The sequence below is a fragment of the Molossus molossus genome, unplaced genomic scaffold (genome assembly GCF_014108415.1).
Source record: "Molossus molossus isolate mMolMol1 unplaced genomic scaffold, mMolMol1.p scaffold_m16_p_1, whole genome shotgun sequence".
Taxonomy (NCBI): domain Eukaryota; kingdom Metazoa; phylum Chordata; class Mammalia; order Chiroptera; family Molossidae; genus Molossus; species Molossus molossus.
The window spans coordinates 206,121,238-206,143,242 of record NW_023425344.1 but is presented as its reverse complement, the minus strand read 5'-3'; the positions used below and the strand labels follow the sequence as shown (position 1 = coordinate 206,143,242).

Sequence of the window (22,005 nt, the reverse complement as noted above, 5' to 3'; positions counted from 1 at the left end):
TGCGTGTATCTGTAACTTTGTGTGTGTATGTAAATTTTTGTGTGTGTATGTGTAACTTTGTGTGTTATGTGTAACTTTGTGTGTTATGTGTAACTTTGTGTGTGTGTGTGTATGTGTAACTTGTGAAGAAAGAGAAAAGAGGAAACAGCATAGAGGGGCTCCTCATGAACCCCCTCTTGGGGAAGGGAGACCTAGAGCAGGATTAGGAAGGAGGAGAGGCTATGACTGGGATGTGAGGGGACAGATGATGCCCACAGTGGGGAGAGGAGAGGCGACAACAGGAGGGGGTATCACAGTTAAAGGAAAACACAAGCTCAGCGGGGGTGGCTCAGTGGTTGAGTGTTGACCCCACGCAGTGAGAGGTCACTGGTTTGATTCCCGGTCAGGGCACATGCCCAGGTTGTGGGCCCGATCTCTAGTGGGGGGCGTGCAGGAGGAGGCCAATCGACATTCTCTCTCATCGATGTTTCTATCTCTCTCTCCCTCTCCCTTTCTCTCTCTCCAAAATCAATAAAGAAAAAATAAATAAAGGAAAACACAAGAAGATTGGAGCTTCAGGTTCAGCACACAGTCCCCATGGCACTTTGAGAAAACTGCTAACTCCTCCAAGCCGCTGGACACATGTGGTGTGTGGCCACCCACTTCCCTGCCAGCGCTGATGTGTGGGGTGGCTCACCCTGGCCTGCAGAGCAGATGTTAGTTTCAGAGGACTTGTGAGCCAATTGCTAGACACAGCTTCATTAACAATTAAATGACATAAAGTTATAATTAAATGAATCATATTAACCAAAGTAATAACTATTCAATTAATCCATCTACTGTGTTAGTACAGAGGAATGACTAGTAATGGTGTGCCACTGGGTATCTCTCCCCACCCGTGTTCGGTGGCGTCATGGTGGTGGCTTGAAGTCTTACATGGGGGAGTATGTATACCAACAATCAGCAAACACCACAGACCAGGGCTTTTGTCCCCAGAGAGCCAGCTGGTAAGTATTGCCAGCACACTTTGTACAAGTTGCTATAAAATACTCATCGGGCCCTGGCCGGTTTGGCTCAGCGGTTAGAGCGTCGGCCTGCGGTCCTGAGAGACCCGGGTTCGGTTCCCGCTAAGGGCATGTACCTCGGTTGCAGTTTGTCCCCGGCCCTGGTTGGTTATGCGGTGGCAGCCACTCAATGTGTCCCTTCACGTCAATGTTTCTCTCTCTCTCTCTTTGTTCCTCTCCCTCCCTCCCACTCTACCTGAACAAAAAATGGAAAAATGTCCTCGGGTGAGGATAAAAAAAAGAAAGAAAAAATACTCATCGGGAACCTAGACAGGGCACTGCATTCCCATGACTCTTCTGCAAGCCCTTCGAAGGTTAATGGCGACTCCAGCTCCCAGGGGAAGGGACAGGTAGCTTGGTCCCAGTGGAGGGAAGTTGAGAGCGAGGCCTCACCTACCCAGGCTGAAAAGGTTGACAGCGCCATAGTCCAGGAAGTAGCAGATGTGCCGGGCATTCTTGGACATGGAGCTGAAGGTGTGTGCACAGCTGGACGCAAGGGGGTACACGCAGCTGGTGCTCATGTACACAAGCAGAGGCCAGGAGTAGCTGTCATTCTGGACGTCTATCACATACAGTGCTGTCACGAACCTCCACATGAAGAACCTGGAACACAGCATGGCCCACTCAATTCCCGTGGCTGGGGGTTCCTCTTCTCCTCAGCTGACTATTTTCTGCCTTCCGTTACCCTGGGGTGGCCAATCCCTGTGTGTTCTCACTTTGGTGAAATGCCACGAGCAAGGGAGGGTGAGCAGGGTCCCTTTTTGGTTAGAAATGAGCAGGAGGAGCAAGAAGAGAGCCTTTATCTAGCCCAGTCCCCTCTCCCTGCTTGTGGTGGTCGATGCCTCCTGCAGCATCTTGCCCAAGTGAACCTCCAGTCTCAGCCTGCAGGCTTCCAGGGGTGGGGCATCGGGAAGTTCTTCACTAAGCTGTCATCGGTCTCCCTGGAATCTGTCTCCATCTGATCAGCCCTAGTGTTTCCTGACAGGACCATAGAAAACAAACCCATCGAACATCTTACGGCAGTCTCCATAACCCTTCCACACCTCTCTGAACTTCACCTAAATAACTCTGGTGCATTCAACCACTCCCCATAGGCTCCACATATGACCTGGTCACCATCCCTGTGGTTTGTCTACGTCCCCCACACAGGAAGGCTCCTCAATCAGAAGCAATTCCCCAGGGGGGCCCTGGAAGTCTAGAGGACAACAGAATTTTTTTCTCCCTTCTCTTCCACACGATTCCTCCACTAACACCACACTTTTCTGAGCGGCCGAGGCCCATGCTGAAGCTCAGCCGAGCCTGGGTCTCTGGGTCCATCTCTGCACGGCCCTATCACACACCTGCATCAGGTCTGCTTGACCTATAACCCACGCGAGGGGTCTTGCCGCCAGAGCTGCCCACTTCCACACACTGCTAAAGAGCCAGCCCCCTTCCCCTGAACTCTCCCAGGGAAGGAGACCGCAAAGCTTTTCACGCAGGAACCCAAGGAGCATTGCTATATCCTCTGGCTGTACCTGGGATCTTTCCCCTCCTGTCCCGGCAGAAATAAAGCTTAAGCTATTTGCTGCTTCTCAAAACATATCCTTTGATCATCTTGAGATTGTTCCCTAGTCCCCTTCCGTAGGGCATCTTACTCCCGGCTCTCCACGCCCTCCTGCCCCTCTGTGCTGTGCAGCTGGGCCTGGCAGCGTAGGGTGCGTACGCAGCGGGCGCCCCAGCCAGCGCGGCTCAGCTGCCCAACAGCTAGGAAGTCATCCCACAGGATCTGCACAGGGCTCAGGCCTCGCAAACAAGGACGGCCAGGCCAGCACCTTTGTAGAGGCACAAACTTCAAAACACCCCAAAGCACCTGCGGTTCAGCCGTAAAACGAACACTGTGCAGCTGTTCCAAAGCCGGAGGGACTGTGGTCAGAGCTCCCCGGGGGAAGCAGAGCAGGGGAGGACAGTGGAGGGAAGAACAAGGCTCTGGGGGGACACCCATGTCATGGCTGCTCCCATCCCAGGGGAGCTCTGGGGGGACACACAAGAAGCAGGTCACTGGCGGCCCCAGGGAGAAGAGGGGCCGTGGAGATACACTGACTTCCCTTCTGCAAGTTATCACTTGTTAGCATCTAGACTTTTTACCTAGTTTTACTTAAAACAATAAAAGCCTCCTTGGGCAGGATCATGCTGTCACCCCGACCCATTAGCAGTCCGTGGGCTTCTTTACAGATCACCCTAGTCTACCACAAGTCCGAGTGCTCTCTCCTCCCCTGGGAACGTTTCTGGCACCTTCCCCTGCGTCGTGGCTCCAGGTCCATCTGTGCCCTTGATGGAGCACATCCTTGGGCCCGTCTCCACCCGTGCCCACTCAGGGTTCCTCCTCCTCTCTTGGTTTCTCAGCATGGCTGGAGTCCAGAGACCAGCCGGTGTCCTCGTGGTGCCGTGTGAGCAGGCCATCCCTTTCTCCAGGCCACATCTCTGCCAATGGCAGCCGGAGTGGGACGGTGGCCAGCACGACCTCTGAGGTCCTTCCAGCTCGGATATCCTATGACTCAGCCTCTGCCCCCACCTCCATTCTCCCCTCATTACGCACAGGTATGAGGTGTGTGAAGCTGCTCTGTGGACCCCTCCTCCCTCCTTCTCAGCAGGTCCCTCCTCTCTTCACCTTCCTGGCATGTCCCGTCTGTGCGTATGTGCCCGCCCCAGAGCTCTGCGCTTGGCTGCCTACGGCTGCTGCGCTTCCCGAGGGATTACAGGGCACCCACGGCTCTGAGCCGGTGCCTTCCAATGTCTCTGCCGTGATCCTCAGCACCCCGGGAGGTGTGGACTATCCTCCTGCAGATGGAAGAACGTGAGCCTCAGAGAGGTTAAACAACCTGCTCAAGCTCGTGACATTTTTTTTTAATCTTCACCTGAGGATATTTTTCTATTTATCTTCGGATAGAGTGGGAGAGAGGAAGAGAGAGGGAGAGAGGGAGAAACATCGATGTGAGAGGGACACATCGACTGGCTGCCTCCCACAGGACCCTGACCAGGGCCAGGGACGAACTGCAACCACGGTATGTGCCCTTGACCGAAATCAAACCCACAACTCATTGGTCCACGGGCCGACACTCTAACTGCTGAGCCAAACCGGCCAGGGCAAGCTCATGATGTTTTAACTGGGGCTTTTGGGGGACCCAGAAAGCCCCCAAGTTTGAGGAGATAAGGTCAAAGCAGGCCTGGGAGCAGGGGAGCAGAAAAAAGTGAGGACCCACCAGGAGCCCCACAAATCCTGCCACAATCCATGATCTGAAGCTCACCTCAGCTCCACACCCACACATCACGAAGCGTTCCCACGATCCCAGCACAGCATCTCAGCCCTCCCCACCCCAGATGTGTTTTAAAGAAGCCCTGGCTGCAGGGCTCCTGAACGAGATGGCTGGTTAAGGGGGCTGGAAGGTACCAGAAAGGCAGCAAGTGAGTCCAGATGTTGAGGGTCTCATTGGTCATTTGGAAAAGGCTGAGGACACAGGCAGTGGCGGAACTCTGTGGATGTCGGTAGCCAAAGAGGATGCCCTGTTCATGGAACACCTGTAAGAGGAGGAAGAGGGGAACCGAGGTGAGACGAGGGGGTGGGGACAGAGGAATACTTCTGGCAGCATCTGGTTTTCTCCCAGGCAGTGCACGTGAACACTTGAACCTGGAACATTTGACCTCTGTCAAAAGGCTCCCATCCCCCTTAGCTTCAAAAACCCCATGTCCTTGAAGAGGCCTACAGCCAGCTGCAGAGAGAATTCAAGGCCCTAGCTCCCTTCAGAAATCCAGCTTGTCTTCCATTCTCAGAACACTTACTCTTGTCATGAATATTGTTTAGGAGTCCGGTCTGGCACCCTCTGCCTGGGGCCTATAGCCTGTTCTGTGGGTGCCTCTGTGGCTGGCTGACATAGGTGCTGTCTGTCTGAGCCCACATGACTGGATGTCAGGGGCTGGTGGGAAGATCTCTGCAGAAGATCCCTCTTGGATATATTCACCAAGGTGCTTCATAAAGGCCTTTTGATGATGAAGACCATGATGGCATCAGCCCGGGCTGAGGCAGAGGAGAAGGCTGGCCACGGCAGGCCCACACAAGCCACCCCCACCTGCACAGCCCACTTGGCAAGTCTCTCGGCAACCAAGCCCCCATGAGAAGCTGGGACTAGTCGGGTAAAACATGGGCATTAGCCCCCCTGAAGGACTATACTACATCCATTGAATGGTCACTGTGAAGACAATGAGGCAAGAGGGACATAAGCTCACGAATTAAGTGAAAACAAGTAGAATGTAAGTTGTATTCCCATGACGGTAAGAACCATAGACATTTCAGTACACGTGGTGGGGCAGAGGCTGGGAAGAAACAGAAAGTGATGAGTTTTATTTGCTGAGGTAGCAGGATTTGTAGGACACTTTTCCCTCTTTGTGTGGGTTTAGATCAGAGTTTCTCAATCTTGACACTATTGACATTTTTGGCCAGATAACTCTCTGGGTGGGGGCTGCCCTAGGCATTGCTTAGCAGTGCCCCTGCCGCTCCCTAAGAGATGCCAGCAGCATCCATGGTGCCCCCTCCCAAGTTGTCACAACTCAAAATGTCTCCAGATATTGCCAATGTTCTGGGGTAAAACCTCCCCCAGTTAAGAACCACTGATTTACATGAATGTTGTTATAACCTTCAGGAGGTAAATTTAAAATGAGTAGAATTCAGGGGCGGGGAACCTTTTTTCTGCCAAGGGCCATTTGGATTTTTCTAACATCATTTGTGAGCCATACAAAATTATCAGCTTAAAAATTAGGCTGCGATATTTGGTCGGGCTACTTTGGTGCGGTGTATGATGTTAGCTGGTATTGATCTCGTGGCCTTATACAACCCAAGGGCTGGACGTTCCCCACCCTGGTGTAAATAATTGAGGCAAATATTAATAATATCAGTAATCATGACACAGATCAAGTCACAGTACATTTTAAATCTTTCCCTTTGATTTCCTAGGGCTGTGGGAGGAAGGGAAGGCCGGAGAATCCGACCAAGCCACGCACCTCCCATCTGAGTTACCAGCTTCTTATTTTAAGAGAGGATCCTGACGCAGACACACTAACAGAGAACATAACTCGTATTATCTTTTGAGGTTCTGAGTCAAGAGGTCACTTGAAATAGTAGAGAAAATAAGGGGGAATTAAAGAAGCAAATGTGGGCCCTGGCCGGTGTGGCTCAGTGGCTGAGCGTCGACCCAGGCACCAAGAGGTCACCAGTTCCATTCCCGGTCAGGGCCCAGGCCCAGGTTGTGCGCCCGAGCCCCAGTGGGGGACTTGCAGGAGGCGGCCAATCAATGTTTTCTCTCATTGATGTTTCTATCTCTCTCTCCCTTTACCTTTCTCTCTCTCTCTCTCTCTCTCTCTCTAATATCAATAAAGAAAAAAACATTAAAAAAAAAGCAAATGTGGGCCAATGAAGTGACACGTGACCTTGCGCTGGGTCACACTTCTCAGGGCCTCACTGTCTTCACCTACGAAATGGGAGGTATTAGCTAGCTGGATGGTCAGTACATTCCCTTCTTAGTTCCCTTCTGGGTTAAACCAGTCAACTGGGGGAGGAGGGTAATGAAGTCGGTCCACGGTTCAGTGAAGAAATACTATTTGAATTAGATTTGGGTCTTAGCTAATTAAAGCGGTTTGTTTCAGATTCACCGTTCCATTCTGCTGACATCCTGGTTTGCAGAGGACAGGCTGCTCTAATGGGCGGCAAGGACCTTGGCGTGCAGCTGCCCACCCCGCCAGGGCTGCCTGCAAGGAGGCAAATGGGACAGGCATCGGCCTTTGGTCCGTGTGAGGAGGATGGTGGGCTCGGCGCATGCTCAGAAGACCCTCCCGTAGAAACTAGAGGTCATTCATCCTACCTCTGATGATTCTTTCTTTCTTTAAATTAAAAAAAAAAAAAAATTAAAGCTTTGTCCACTTATTAAAATGCAAAGACTCTGGAAAGAGCAGTTGTTTCCACTCTGTCCCACCAATGAGTTTGGCGGATCCTGTCAGCAGGAGCTCTTGTGACAAGGGTCCTGCTCCTGCACGGCACTGGGCATGCAGCGGGGCGCACAGAGGGAGGAGACACGGTGGGGCTGCAGGACAGCTGCACACAGTGGATCACAGGTGGGCAGTGGATGGACACGAGCCAGAGAGAGATATCACCTGCACTTTTCCAAGGGTGACTTCAGGGTGTGACTACTGTCCTTCTTTCTTTGGGCCCCAAGTTTTGGGAGGCAAGAGAGGATGCTGACATAGTCAAAATCCAGAGGAGAACAGATGGGCTGGGAAATACACAAACTAAACATCTTGACCACACTTAAGAACCTGGCCCAGACCTGGGGAGATACCTACCATCAAAGCAAGGGCTGGGTCCAAATGGAAAGAACCTGCTTCCGTCTGAGCTGCTATCCTGATCCCAGATGTGGGTGGGAAGCTAACATGAACCATGCCACAGGGGCAGGATTTAAAGCACCCCTCCTCCCCAAAGTACAGATGGATAAAGGATGGATGAAAGACAGAGTCCTTCGGTCCCACAACAGTGATCTTCTGACCCCCCTCACTCTCCTCCCCAATTTGAACCATGATTAGGCCACATTGCCAGGCACACTCCATGGCTGAGCCCCTCTGAGCTTGGGAAGGGGACTCATTCTCCCCATCTTCCCATCTAGTCTTAGCAAAGTGCTTTGCACAGAGTAGATCTTAACAGAGTGCATGCCACATAAATCTAAACAAATGAAATATTTGAAAACAATTTTGTATTCACACCCAGTTTGACTCCAAAAGGCAAATTGCAATCACTGCCTCAATGCTCTGTAGCTGGGCCTCATTTCTAAGCACCCCCAGGTTAGCAGGCACCAGCTTATTTGCACAGCAGAACTGATTTGCAGGACTCCGCCTTGCATCCCTGGTTGCAGGCTGGGCAATTTAGAGCGAAATGAAATCAAATTGTGCACAGCCTATTATTTAGAAGTGAGAACCCCCAGGCACCGGGTGGAAGGGCACGTCAGCAGGTTTTCCTTTTAGTGTCAGCCACGGGCTTGGCTTCCACAAAAGACCCTGTGCACCTGCCAGCTGATGCCTGACATTCCACTGCGACTGTTTTAAACCCTTGGTTTCTCTAGCTATTAAATTGCAATCACCTGGGGAAAATAATCGGGCATTCTGGCTGGTGGCAAGTACGTGGATTTTGATAAGCAAGCGAAGGGGAGAGGCAGGGGGGTCAGGAGGCCGCAGGCACCCTCAGTGTGGAAGTCTGCATTTCCTGTCCAAATCTCATGGCATCCTCACAACCTTGTGAGAAAGAGCCTTCTATTGTCCCTACTTCACAGAACAGGGAACTAAGGCCTGAGGAGGTTAAGGCATATATCCAAGATCCCAGATATAGTGGAAGCAAAGTTAAGACTTAAATGCAAACATCAGACTCCATCTCCCCAGCCTCTTACACTATCATCACAGCTGCTCAGAAGGGCTCTGTCGGAGATGAAGCTCTCGTCTCTCGGCCCACAGGGTGATTTTGGACTGCCGCATACTTCTCTGAGCCTGTTTCTTCTTCTTTAAAGTGGTGTTTGGGCTGAATTGTGTCCTCCAGAAAATTCATATGTTGAAGCCCTAATCCCCAGTACTTCAGAATGTAATCATATTTGGAGATAGGGTCTTTATTTATTTAAATTTTTGTTTCTAATTTTATTTATTTTTATTTTTTTACTTTATTTTTCTCCAGTTTTAATTTATTTGTTCATTTATTGAACAAATATTTATTTTGGGCTCTACTGTGGTTATAGTGAGGTCCATATAGATACACAGTTTAAAACCACTATATATACATACAACTTTTTGCAAAATATAAAAACGCACCCCTATGTTCATAGCAGCACTATTTACAATCACTAAGATCTGGAAATAGTCCAAGTGCCCATCAGCAGATGAGTGGATAAAAAAGCTGTGGTACATATACACAATGGAGTACTATGCAGTTGTAAGAAAGAAAGATCTCTTCCCTTAGAGACAGCATGGAGGGACCTGGAGAGTATTATGCTAAGTGAAATAAGCCAATCAGAGAAAGACAAATACCATATGATCTCACTTATTTGTGGAACATAATGAACAAAATAAGCTCTCGACCAAAAGAGATCCAGAATCATGGAAGCAGGGAACAGACTGACAAACCTCAGAGGGATGGGGGAGGGGTGGGAAGAGATAAACTAAAGAACTTATATGCATATATGTACAACCAATGGACATGGGCATTAGGCTGGGGAAGGCAGGAGGTGGGTAGGAGTGGGAAGGAGGGGGGTTCAATGGGGAAAAAAGAGGGACATCTGTAATACTTTCAACAGTAAAAAATAAAGGGACAGTGGATTGAAGATAGGGTCTTCAAAGTGGTGATTAAGTCCAAATGAGGTCTCTAAGGTGGGTCTCAATCCGATCTGACCAGTGTCCCTCATAAGAAGAGGGAACTTGGACACACAGGTTGACACAAGGGGGGGGGTGCGTGCACAGAGGGATGACCACATGAAGAAGCAGTAAGAAGGTGACCATCTGCAAGCCAAGCGGGTGGCTCCAGGAGAACCAACCATGTTGGCACCTTGAGCTTGGACTTACAGTCTCTACAATGTGAGAAAATGAACTTCTGTTGTTTAAGCCAGCCAGTCTGTGGTGCTTTGTTATGGAGTCCAAGCGGACTAACTCACACGTGGTAAGGAAGGCTGGGTGACAAAGTCCCGAAGCCAGTGCCATTCCAACTTTCTTCTGCAGGTGCCTGCAGACCACCTGGGGGCCTTACTGCAATTGGGTGGGGCTGGGGTGAGAGTCTGCATTTCTTTGTTTTTTTTGCATTTTTTAATTGATTTGAGACACAGAGAGAGAGATCGATTCGTTGTTCCATTTATTTATGCATTTATTGGTTGCTTCTTGTATGTGACCTGATTGGAGACTGATCACACAACCTTGGCATGTGGGGACAATGCTCTATCCGACTGAGCTACCCAGACAGGGAGAAGAGCCTGCATTTCTGACAAGCTCCCTGGGCATGCTGACGCTGCCTCTGGCTTCATGGCCCAGGCTCTGGCCCCAGCATCCTGATGTCACCTCCCTGCCTAGAATCCAGTTCATCACAGAACAGGAGGTTCCCTTTAGGTAAGAGGATCAAAAATGAACCAAAAAATACAGGCATGAAGAGCCAGGTCAGGGACTAGAGACCAGTGCGAAGTCTAGTGAAGTGTCGTGGGCAGAAGGCCTGGAGAGAATGCAGGGAAGGCAGGGCGAGAACGGCTGCATCAGTCTTAGCCTGTCATTCAGTGAGTGCCTGCAGTGTGCCTGGCACTGGGCTGGACACTAAGCACTGTCTCATGCAGGACCATGGCAGGAGAGAACACCTAGGTTCCCAAACATCACTTGCACACAACCCATATGCAATCACTTGAGCTGTAAATATGTTGAATTAATAGACAACCACTGTTGTTCATACAACTCAACAAAAGGAAGACAAAGAACCCAATTAAAAAATGTGCAGAGAACCTAAATAGACACCTCTCCAAACAGGACATACAAATGTCCAAGAGACACATGAAAAAATGCTCAACGTCACTAATCATCAGAGAGATGCAAACCGAAACAACTATGAGATATCACCTCACACCTGTCAGAATGGCCGCCATCAACAAATCATCAAACAAGTGTTGGCGAGGGTGTGGAGAAAAGGGGACTCTAGTGCACTGCTGGTGGGAATGCAGACTGGTGCAGCCACTATAGAAAACAATATGGTGTTACCTCAAAAAATTAAAAATTGAACTTCCATTTGACCCAGTGATCCCACTTTTAGGAATATATCCTAAGAAGCCTGAAACACCAGTCAGAAAGAATATATGTACCCCCATGTTTGTAGCAGCACTATTTACAATTGCTAAGATCTGGAAATAGCCCAAGTGTCCATCAATAGATGAGTGGATAAAAAAGCTTGGTACATACACACAGTGGAGTACTATGCAGCTGTAAGAGAGATCTTTTATCCTTTAAGATGACATGGAGGGACCTGGAGAGTATTATGCTAAGTAAAATTAGCCAATCAGAGAAATACAAATAACACATGATCTCACTTATTTGTGGAATATAAAGAACAAAATAAGCTGATGAACAAAACAGACCCAGAGACATAGAAAAGAGTACAGTTCAGACTGGCAAACCTCAGAGGAGGGGGTGAGGAGGCTGGATGAGATAAACCAAAGAACTTGTATGCATGTATGTGTAACCGATGGATATAGACAACAATGCTGGGGGGGGGGCAAGATGGGGAGGAGGGTGTCTAGGGGGGAAAAGAAGAAAAATCTGTAACAAAAATAAATTAATTAAATATTTTAAAAAACAGACAACCATTGTTGGTATTAAGCAATTATAGGTAAATGCTAATTGAGAACACTGATGTGATACTCTTTAAAACGTAACTGCCCAATATCTAATAAGGGTGCTTGTTGTACATGCAACACAGTATCTATAAAAGATGGTAGTGATTTCTTCTGCCCAGACCCATATAAGAAGGATAAAAAGCAATGAAACAAATTATTACTATCTGAGATGGAGTATCTAAAGATTTGTATTTTAATGAATAAAGTGAAAAAAGAAGACATAAAATGTCTTTAAAAAGTCATTATTACTCAGTCCAGGTAGGGGGTACCTGGGTGAAAAGCCCACTGAATGACTAGCACCATACAGGGCGCTGCCCTGCAGAAGATGAATGTGAAGAAGCTGAGACAATGGAGCATCCCATCAGTTTTACGTTCTGCAAATATGCAGTCTTTGATTTAAGAGCTAGGAAAACGATTTTCAATTATAGGCATTGATTTAAAAATCTGCCATGGGCAAGCCTATGGTAACAGTATAACATGATTAGAAAGTCTGGGGCCCTCAAAGATGTTCACATCCTAATCGCCAGAACTTGTGACTACGTTAAGTTACTCAGCACAGGGGAGTTAGGGTCAAGGATGAAATTAAAGTTGCTAATCAGCTAACCTTAAAATAGGAGTATCATCTGGGCTTATCAGGTGGGCCCAGTTAGCCACAAGGGTCCTTACAAGTGAAGAGGGAGGCAGGAGAGAGGCAGAGGGAAATGTGACTATGGAGGGGTAGTAGAAAGAGGCAACATTGCTGGCTTTGCAGGGAGGAAGGGGCTGGAGCCAAGGGATGCCGGTGGTCTCTGATTTTTAGATAGAGTGGGAAGGAGAGAGAGAGAAACATCAATGTGAGAGAGACACATTGATTGGCTGCCTCCCGCATGACCCATTTGGGGGATGGAACCTATAACCCAGGTACATGCCCTTGATCTAAAATCGAACCTGAGACCCTTTGGTCCACAGGCCGATGCTCTTAACTGCTGAGCCAAACTAGCCAGGGCAATTTATCTTCTTTTTAAAGAAGTTTTGGGCAATTTTTATGGCAACAACAGAAAACTAATACAAGGTCAGAATGTGACCAAAAATCCAAAAGCAATCTTAGAGCTAGAAATAGCAGCACATGGTTTCAATTTCTTACTAGGAGAATTGATGACTTTCATTGGAACAATTCAAAGATTATGCAGAACATTCTCTGAATCTTCTCCAATATGGGACATCTTGTTGAAATGCATAACACATTTGACCATAAACTATTCCTAGTCACATGAAGGGAATGCCAAATAAATGTCATTAAACACTTAGATTTAATTTAGACAAGATACACCATAACCAGCAGAAATCAGTGAAATAACAGAAAGTCCTTGAATATAGAGCAAATCACATCTTAGGTGGAAATTGACATTAATTTTGAATCTGAGCTTTCCGCAGAAATTTGTTATGAGATGCTGTTAGCAAAAGCCTGCAAAAAGAAAATTCTAGGTTTGGCTATTTTACTTTTTAAAGAGATTAAACATACATATTTATTATTTTAAATGCATACAGAGCCCTGGCCAGGTTGACTCAGCTGTTAGAGCGTCGGCCTGCAGACCAGGGAGTCCTGGGTTTGATTCTGACCAAGGGCATGTGCCTTGGTTGTGGTTCGTCCCTGGCCCCGGCTATGCAGGTGGCAACCAATCGATGCCTCTCTCTCATATCGATGTTTCTCTCTCTCTCTCCCTCCCACTCTGTCCGAAGATAGATGTAAAAATATCCTTGGTGAGGATTTACAATAAATAAATGCATACAGAATTTTTCAAAATCAAAGGAGCCTCATGTAAAATATGTAACAAAAATGACATTCAGATAAAATAAAATTGAAAGAAAAAAACAAAAATGTCTTTGGACTATGAAAGAAAAGATGTATATACAAATAATCCTGAAATTAATTTCTATACAGATTATTTATCTGGATAATAAAAATTGAGGTATGATTTTCACTGAGCAAAATACTGCTAGTTTCAGTTTTCTTTATAAAATAATTTTTCTTGAAAAAAGAAAATTGAAATCATTACTGTATGGAAATAGATATTGTTTTAAGAGAGAATAAAAATAGCTATATAAAAGATGGTGATCCAGCCCTGGCCGGTTTGGCTCAGCGGTTAGAGCGTCAGCCTGCGGACCGGAGATCCCCGGGTTCAGTTCCCGCTAAGGACACGTACCTTGGTTGCAGCTTGTCCCTGGTCCCGGTAGGGTCGTGTGGGTGGCAACCACTCGATGTGTCTCTCTCGCATTGATGTTTCTCTTTCTCTTCCTCCCTCTCTCTTTCCTGCTCTGTCTCAAGATAGATGCAAAAATGTCCTTGGGTGAGGATAAAAAAAAATGGTGATCTATATGGAATTAAAATATTTCATTTTCTTATAAATTATAATTATGCAACTTAATTACAATGTTTAAACTTGATATATAAAATTCATAGTTCATTTCTGATTCTAAATATGGCTTTAAGGATATTTTTTTTGGCCCTGGCCGGTTTGGCTCAACAGTTAGAGCGTCGGCCTGTGGTCCAGAGACCCGGGTTTGGTTCCCGCTAAGGGCATGTACCTCGGTTGCAGTTTGTCCCCGGCCCTGGTTGGGTCGTGCGGGTGGCAGCCACTCGATGTGTCCCTTTCACGTCGATGTTTCTCACTCTCTCTTCCTCTCTCTCTCCCACCCTATCTGAACAAAAAAATGGAAAAAATGTCCTTGGGTGAGGATAAAAAAAAAGAATATTTTTTTGCCCTGGCCAGGTGCTCAGTTGATTGCAGCATCGTCCTGTACATCAAACAGGTTGCGGGTTTGATTATCAATCAGGGCACATACTTAGGTTGCAGTTTCAATCCTGGATTGGGGCACGTATGGGAGGCAACAGATCGATGTTTCTCACATCAATGTTTCCCCCCCACACCTTCTATCCCTCTCTCTCTAAAAATCAATAAAAAACATAATCTTGGGTGAAGATTAAAAAAAATTTTTTTTAAATATTTTCAGTTGTTCTACCTCAGCAGAACTGAGCAGAAACTCAGCAAAAATTTCTTCCAGATGAAATTAATGAAAGAAAACAAACTAAGACTAAATGATTCAAGAATAGTGGTGTAATTAGCCACCACTGTTACTAGAACACAGATTATGTGATAATGTTCATAACAACAATATAATTCATAATTCTGCTGAAATGAAAGCAAGAAAAATAAACTATGGAATAAAGATGTAATAATTTATAAATTATGTATGCTTTTATTTTATTACTCATCCAACCATCACTAATCCATCATTATAACATCCAGTCATGCAATAATTGAATTCAGTTGTCTTTGATATTTTGCTGACTTTAGCTATATAAAAATCAGAGCTTTACACATTGTTTTTGTCATTATGAAGGGATATTGTCAGGGTAGAAGCATAGTCTGTGGTCTCTGTCCGTTCTCCTAATTCAGACCCAGCACATGTTAAAGTTAGACCGTTTCATTTGATCATCGTGACAACACTGCAAGGCAGGGACGATCGGCCTCACTTTACAGACGAGGAAACTAAATCTCAGTGAGATGTCATTGTCAAGGCCACAAACCTCGTGGTGTCATGGTTAGGGTTTGACGCTCTCACCACTGCGGCCCTGGTTCAAGCCCCAGTCAGAGTTAACTCATGCTGTGATTGCAAACCGCAGTCTTGAGTTGCAAAGTCTCTGCTTGCTTCACTGCATCCAGCCTGGTGGGACCGGGGACTGCTACACTTTACGGAAATGCTAAGTGTTATCCAAGTTTTTCAGAAGGAAGGGATCGCTGGACCCAGAGTGATGAAAGAAGGACCTGGAAAAATGGCTGGGGAACTTCTGGTTCTGGCAAAATGATAGTCGATGAGATGTCATAAAGGATCCTTCCGACTAAAACAATTCAAATGCTGGATGAAGTATGCATTGTATGCTGGAGAAATGTATCAGCGAGACAGCGCAAAAGCAGGAAGCCACAAAGCCGCCACACAAAAGGAATCCAGGAACCCCAGAGGTGAGCTGCTCTCACGTCAGAGATTCTGCCGTCAGGCTTGGTAAATAAGGGATGAAACCCCAGGTCCACCAAAGGCAGAGAATCAAATAGGAGGCCTCAGCAATAAGGAAGGCTAGGACTCCAAGGATAAGTGAATGCAAAATAAGTCCCACCAGGCAGGAGACAACAAGGAAAGTTGTCTTTCTGGGGGTGGGGTGGGGGGATCTTTCCCAAGAATTCAGAATCATCAGCTTGTTTTCATATAGGTTTCTGATCCAAATTCATACTACGTATGTGGTCCAAGAACTCTCAAGTGGAAAATTAAAGTGGTTACAAACAGAGGTCAAAGGTTTGTAGCTCCCTTCAGATATGTAGCAAAAGCAAACGCAACTCTCTCTGCCGGACTCCTGCCTGAATACAAGCATGCGCACACCTGAAACCAAACACCACGAATGAGGAGCAGCAAAACCAGCAGATGACAGAGAGCTCAAAGAACAGATGCTGAAATATAAAATAACTATGCTCAATATGTTTCAAAAAAAAGCTTACAAATATGAACAACAACAATAAAAATGAATGGATTTATGCCCTGGCTGGTTTGGCTCAGCGGTTAGAGCGTCAGCCTGCAGCCTGGAGAGACCTGGGTTCAGTTCCCGCCAAGGGCACGTACCTCAGTTGCAGTTTGTCCCCGGCCCTGGTTGGGTCATGTGGGTGGCGACCACTCGATGTGTCCCTTTCACGTCGCTGTTTCTCTCTCTCTCTCTCCCTCCCACTCTATCTGAACAAAATATCAAAAATTGTCCTCGGGTGAGGATAAAAAAAACACCTGAATGGATTTTAAAAGAACCTAAAATAATTGAAATAATAAGTAATTGAAAAGTACACAGAATGCCTTCCAAAGAGATGAAGAGAGAGAAAATATGAAAGAACGCAAGAGACATGGAGAACATTTCTCCAGAAGAAAAGCCAATGGTTGTCTTTGTGATATTTGAAGAGATAACTGATAAAGTTCTAGAATTGTTGAAAGTCACCAGTCCTTAGATCCAAGAATTAGGTATAGTAGAGACAGTTGGTGCTCACCAAATATTTCATGCACTTTCCTGCAAGTTTCAGACTTTCTTGCAGTTTGGTTGGGCCACATACCTACTTCTGGTTACTTCTAGGCCAGCGCAGTTAAAGCTGTACGCCTTCTAGCAGTAGATACCACGACGCACGCAGGAGGGCACTCTTCCCTCCTTCAGAACTAAGCCCCTCCTCCCTCTATGGGAATTGTTTCTGGCCAAAGGCTGCTACCTTGACAATGCCATACTCCCCGTCCAGGGGCAGCACACACCCACTGACGACGGATACAAAGTCCCAGCCTCCTTTCTCACTGGGGAAAAGTCTGAAGGGCAAACCCCACTCCAGAGCACTCTGTGTAATCAGCTGAGGCCTTGGATGCAACTTCTCCTTCTACACAATCCTCTGTCCCTTCCTTCCTTACAGGTGTTGTTCTGGGAACTCACCCTGATAAACTTCCTGCACACAAACCTTTGGTTCAGAGTCTGTTTCTAGGGAACCCAACCTAAACCATCGTCTTTTCTTCTGCTTCTGTGGCAATCCAGGAGGCCACATGTCCCAGACGGTGCAGCTACAAGACAGTGGATCTTCCATCTGCCTGGGTCCCTCACGGTTCCCCAACAAGCACTTAGTTATGTACTGCGGATGTGAAATAAACCTTGTCCACATTAAGTCAGTGAGCTATCTGGAGGATTTGTTAAAAATTTATTTAGCCCTGGCCGGTTTGGCTCAGCGGTTAGAGCGTCGGCCTGTGGTCCAGAGAGATTCAGGTTCGATTTCCACTAAAGGCACGTACCTCGGTTGCAGTTTGTCCCCAGCCCTGGTTGAGGTCATGTGGGTGGCAGCTACTCGATGTGTCTCTCTCACATCAATGTTTCTCTCTCTCTTCCTCCCTCTCTCCCTCCCGCTCTGTCTGAAGATAAATGCAAAAATGTCCTCTGGTGAGGATAAAAAAGAAATTTATTTTTTATTGTTGACAGTACAGTCATCCCTCGTTTGTCGCACTTAATCCGTTCCAGACTCCAGTGGTTGCACCTGGCATTGAAGGATTCCTGGGGTGCTCGAATACAGAGGTCTACAGTCCATACGTACAGTATTTTTAATTTTAATTGTAATACAGGGGTGTATAATTGACTCAGACAACTGAGTGTGCGCTGTATCATTTTCACTGTCTCTATCAACTTTTTAATGAATATATTTGAAAAAACCGCGACAGAGTGAACCCGTGAAAGTCGAAGTGCGAAGTGGCGAGGAATGACTGTATTACAGATGTCCCCCCCTTTACCCCTTTCACCCCAGGTCTTCACCACACTATTGTTTGTGTCCATGGGCTCTGCATGTATATATTTGGTTAATCTCTTTCCATCCCCCCACCTCCCTCCCCTCTGAGATCTGTCAGTCTGTTTCATGCATCCATGTCTCTGGACCTATTTTGTGTATCAGTTTATTTGGTTCATTAGATTTTACATATAAGTGAGATCATGTGATATTTGTCTTTCTCTGACTGGCTTATTTCACTTAGCATAATAATCTCCAGGTCCATCCATGCTGTTGCAAAGGCTAAGAGAGCCTTCTTTCTTTCTTATTTTTTTTCTTTATAAAAAATATTTTTTCTTTATTGATTTTAGAGAGAGGAAGAGAGAGAGAGATAGAAACATCAATGAGCAAGAACATCAACTGGCCGCCTCCTGCATGTCCCCATTGGGGGATCAGGCCCACAACCTGGGCATGTGCCCTGACCAGGAATCGAACCAGTGACCTCTTGGTGCATGGGTCGATGCTCAATCACTGAGCCACACCAGCCAGGTGAGAGCCTTCTTTCTTATAGCTGCATAATATTCCATTGTGTAAATGTACCACCGCTTTTTTCCCCACTCACCTACTGATGGGACTTGGGCTGCTTCCAAATTTTAGCTATTGTAAATAACTCTGCTATGAACATAGGGGTGCATATATTCTTTCTGATTGGTTTCAGGTTTCTTAGGATATATTCCTAGTAGTGGGATCACTGGGTCAGTGGCAGTTCCATTTTTAATTTTTTGAGGAAGCACCGCAGTGTTTTCCATAGTGGCTACACCAGTCCGCATTCCCACCAGCAGTGTACTAGGGTTCCCTTTTCTCTACACCCTCGCCAACACTTGCTGTTCAATGATTTGTTGTAGAAAGCCACTGTGGCAGGTGTGAGGTGATACCTCATTGTCGTTTTAATTTGCCTCTCTCTGATGATTAGTGACGAGCATTTTTTCATATGTCTCTTGGCCATCTGTATGTCCTCTTTGGAGAAGTGCCTGTCCTTTGCCCATTTTTTAATTTAACTAGAGGAATTTTTAAACTCAGCACAGCCTCGCCCTGGCTGGTTTGGCTCAGCGGTTAGAGAGTTGGCCTGCGGTCCAGAGAAACCCAGGTTCGGTTCCTGCTAAGGGCACGTACCTCGGTTGCAGTTTGTCCCCGGCCTTGGTTGGGTCGTGTGGGTGGCAGCCACTTGATGTGTCCCTTTCACGTCGATGTTTTTTTCTTCTCTCTCCCCCCCCCCCCCACTCTATCTGAACAAAAAATGGAAAAATGTCCTCAGGTGAGGATAAAAAATAATAATAATAAAATAAAATAAAGTTAGCACAGCTTAGCCCTTTCTGTCTAGTATAGTTACTCATGTTAAAGTAGCCTGAGTAGCCACTGAGCTAATAAATATAGAGCATATTTCTAGATAGAATTACAAAAGAAGTGAAGGGGAATATAGAATGTCAAAAGTAAAATAGAAAACAACAATGTAAAACTCAATCCAAAGAAAGCAAAAAGGAAAGGATAACTAAGCAGAGAAAACAGGACAAATGGAAAGCATATAAGATGATTGAAATAAATGCAATTATAACAATACTTGTTATAGATATAAAAAACCTAAACTGTCCAGTTAATAGCAAATCTTGTCAAACTAGATAAAATCCAACTATGTGTCATTTACGTGAGACACAGTTAACATATAAGGAGAGGGAGAAATTGAGAGTCAAAGGAAAGAAAGAAACCAGACATATAACGACAAAGCCGGAGGAGTGGCTTTATGACTATCAGATTCTAAGACAAAAACGCAACTAGACACAAAAAGAATTACTAGAATAAATAAGAAATTTACTTCACCAGAAGATATAACACTTATAAACTTGGATATACCTAAAAAAAAAATACAGGCTCAAAATAGATAAAGTACAAATTTACTTATCTACAAGGAATAATTCACAAATCTGCTATCATGGTGGAAAATTTTAACACATCTCAATTATGGTAGATCAAGCTGAACAAAATTAGTAATGATATAAAAATGTCTGACCTGAGCCACACCACAGATACTGGAGCCGCTTGGAGGCGGTGGTCCTGGCGGCTGCCCGAGCTTCTGGCCGTCGGTGGGTGAGGAGCGGGGCGCCCAGCGCCTCCCAAGAGCAAGGGGACAGGAGGCCAGCGCCCTGACGCGGCTGCCGATTGACGTATAGCTATACATTTTGTCATTTCTCTCACCTCATGATCTGTGTCAGTTGGGAAGTACAAATCATTTTTGGAATGAAATTGAACGAGATCCGATTCTGTGGAGGTTTTTTTCCTGCTGTGGGAGCTTCCTTCTTGGTCTTAACTGGACGTCTCTTCCAGATCTAGACATCTTTAAAAAACCTGGATGGTGCGTTTTATGACTACATGGCAGTGTGTTGGATCAGGAGTCAGTTTTCAGTTGAGCAACCAACATAAATTCAACATCCTGATATTATGTTCAACTACCAGAAAGGAAAGAGATAGAACAAGAGAAGAGCAAACAAGTGCAATTAACAAGATGTTCAGTATACAGAACCAAGGGGATGATCCACAAGGAGGCCAGTACAGTGTAATTCCACAAATCCAGAAAGTGTGGGAAGTTGTTGATGGGTTCAACTATGTTGCAAATGCTGAAGCTCAGAAAAGACAGGAATGGCGAGATGACTTTTCTCGTGTTATGGCAATGACAGATCCAGCTTTTGGATCATCAGGAAGACCAATGCTGGTTTACCTTGTATTTCTCCAGGAAATGTAAAAAGAATGCCCTGTTTTATTTGGCACATGAGCTGCATCTGAATCACCTAAACCACCCACGGATGGTCCAGGACACAAAGGCTGAAACTCTAAGAGGTTTTATGAATGGCATTCAGTGGATTCTTGAAGAAGTGGAGTCGAAGCATGCAAGATGATGCTTCTTTTAGACCTTGGAACTGAAACCATTTGAAACTTGCTACTGAGGTTATGATGTGATTATTTGCTCAGTCAGTTCATTTTGTCCTGCCTTTATGCAGTAGGCTTTTCATTGGACAGCTGTAGCTGCTGTGTTTTTAATTTAAGTTTTGCTTTTTACCTTGAATCAATTACAAGAAAAAGTTTCAGTGTAAGCATTTAGCTCCACAATGAACCTTTTAATATTTTTTGATAATTTTTATATTTTCTGTCTTTTTAAAAATATTAAATTTTTTTTTGGGGGGGGGAAACGTTTGACCTTATGGGACATATATGGAATATTGCCCCCAACAACTGGAGATTATACAATATTTTCAGATACACTTAGAAGACTTAAGAAAACTGATTATGTGTTAGGCCATAAAGCTAGTCTGAACAAACATCAAGGATTGCAGAAATGCTGAGGACATTCTCAGACAACAGTCAAGTTAAATAGATAACATAAAAACTCCACTTTACATTTGGGAATTAAAAAAATAAACACTTACACCCTGGCCGGTTTGGCTCAGCGGTTAGAGCGTCGGCCTGCAGTCCAGAAAGACCTGGGTTTGGTTCCCTCTAAGGGCATGTACCAGGGTTGCAGTTTGTCCCCATCCCTGGTTGGGTCGTGCAGGAGGCAGCCACTTGATGTGTCCCTTTCACATCAATGTTTCTCTCTCTCTCTCTCTCTCTTCCTCTCTCTCCCTCCCACTCTATCTGAAAAAAAAAAAAGGAAAAATGTCCTCAGGTGAGGATTAAAAATAAATAAATAAATAAACACTTCTAAGCAATCATAAGTCACATAAGAAATCAAAATGGAAATTAGAAATTAATTAGAATAGTACATGTGGGGTGCAGTTAATGTAATACTTAGAGGGAAATAGGTATGCTTAATTACATACATTAAAGGCAGTGATTAACTTAAGAAGGTAGAGGAGAAACAGCAAATAAACCCAAAGTAGAAAGAAAATAAAAATGACAACTGACACAAGAGATATAAAATACATAACAGAAGCTCCACTGAGTCCACATTTGCCTCTTTCAAATATTAAAAAATACAAACTGACAAGATTAATCAAGAAGAGAGAAAAACAAAAATCACATGGTTATGTCAGTAGATGCAAAAAAAGCATTTGACAAGATCCAATACCCTTTCATGATTAGAAAACACTCAGGAAAATAGGAATAGAACTTGTTCAACCCCGTAAAGCCCATCTATGAAAAACCCACAGCTAATATACTTTTTTCTTTGTGTGTGTCTATGAGTTTTATTTTGTTTTTTGC

The 22,005-nt window shown here is 45.5% G+C and overlaps 1 protein-coding gene across 1 annotated transcript in view; it reads right to left on the bottom strand.

The window, feature by feature from the left end:
* PAQR5 (progestin and adipoQ receptor family member 5) overlaps positions 1-22,005 on the bottom strand; it is a 43,702-nt gene that overhangs the window by 14,822 nt on the left and 6,875 nt on the right. Inside the window, exons 2-3 of the mRNA XM_036268329.1 lie at positions 4,471-4,598; positions 1,441-1,646 (exon numbers count right to left, since the gene is read on the bottom strand). Of these exons, the coding sequence (XP_036124222.1) occupies positions 1,441-1,646; positions 4,471-4,598 (334 nt within the window). The remainder of the gene's footprint in view (positions 1-1,440; positions 1,647-4,470; positions 4,599-22,005) is intronic.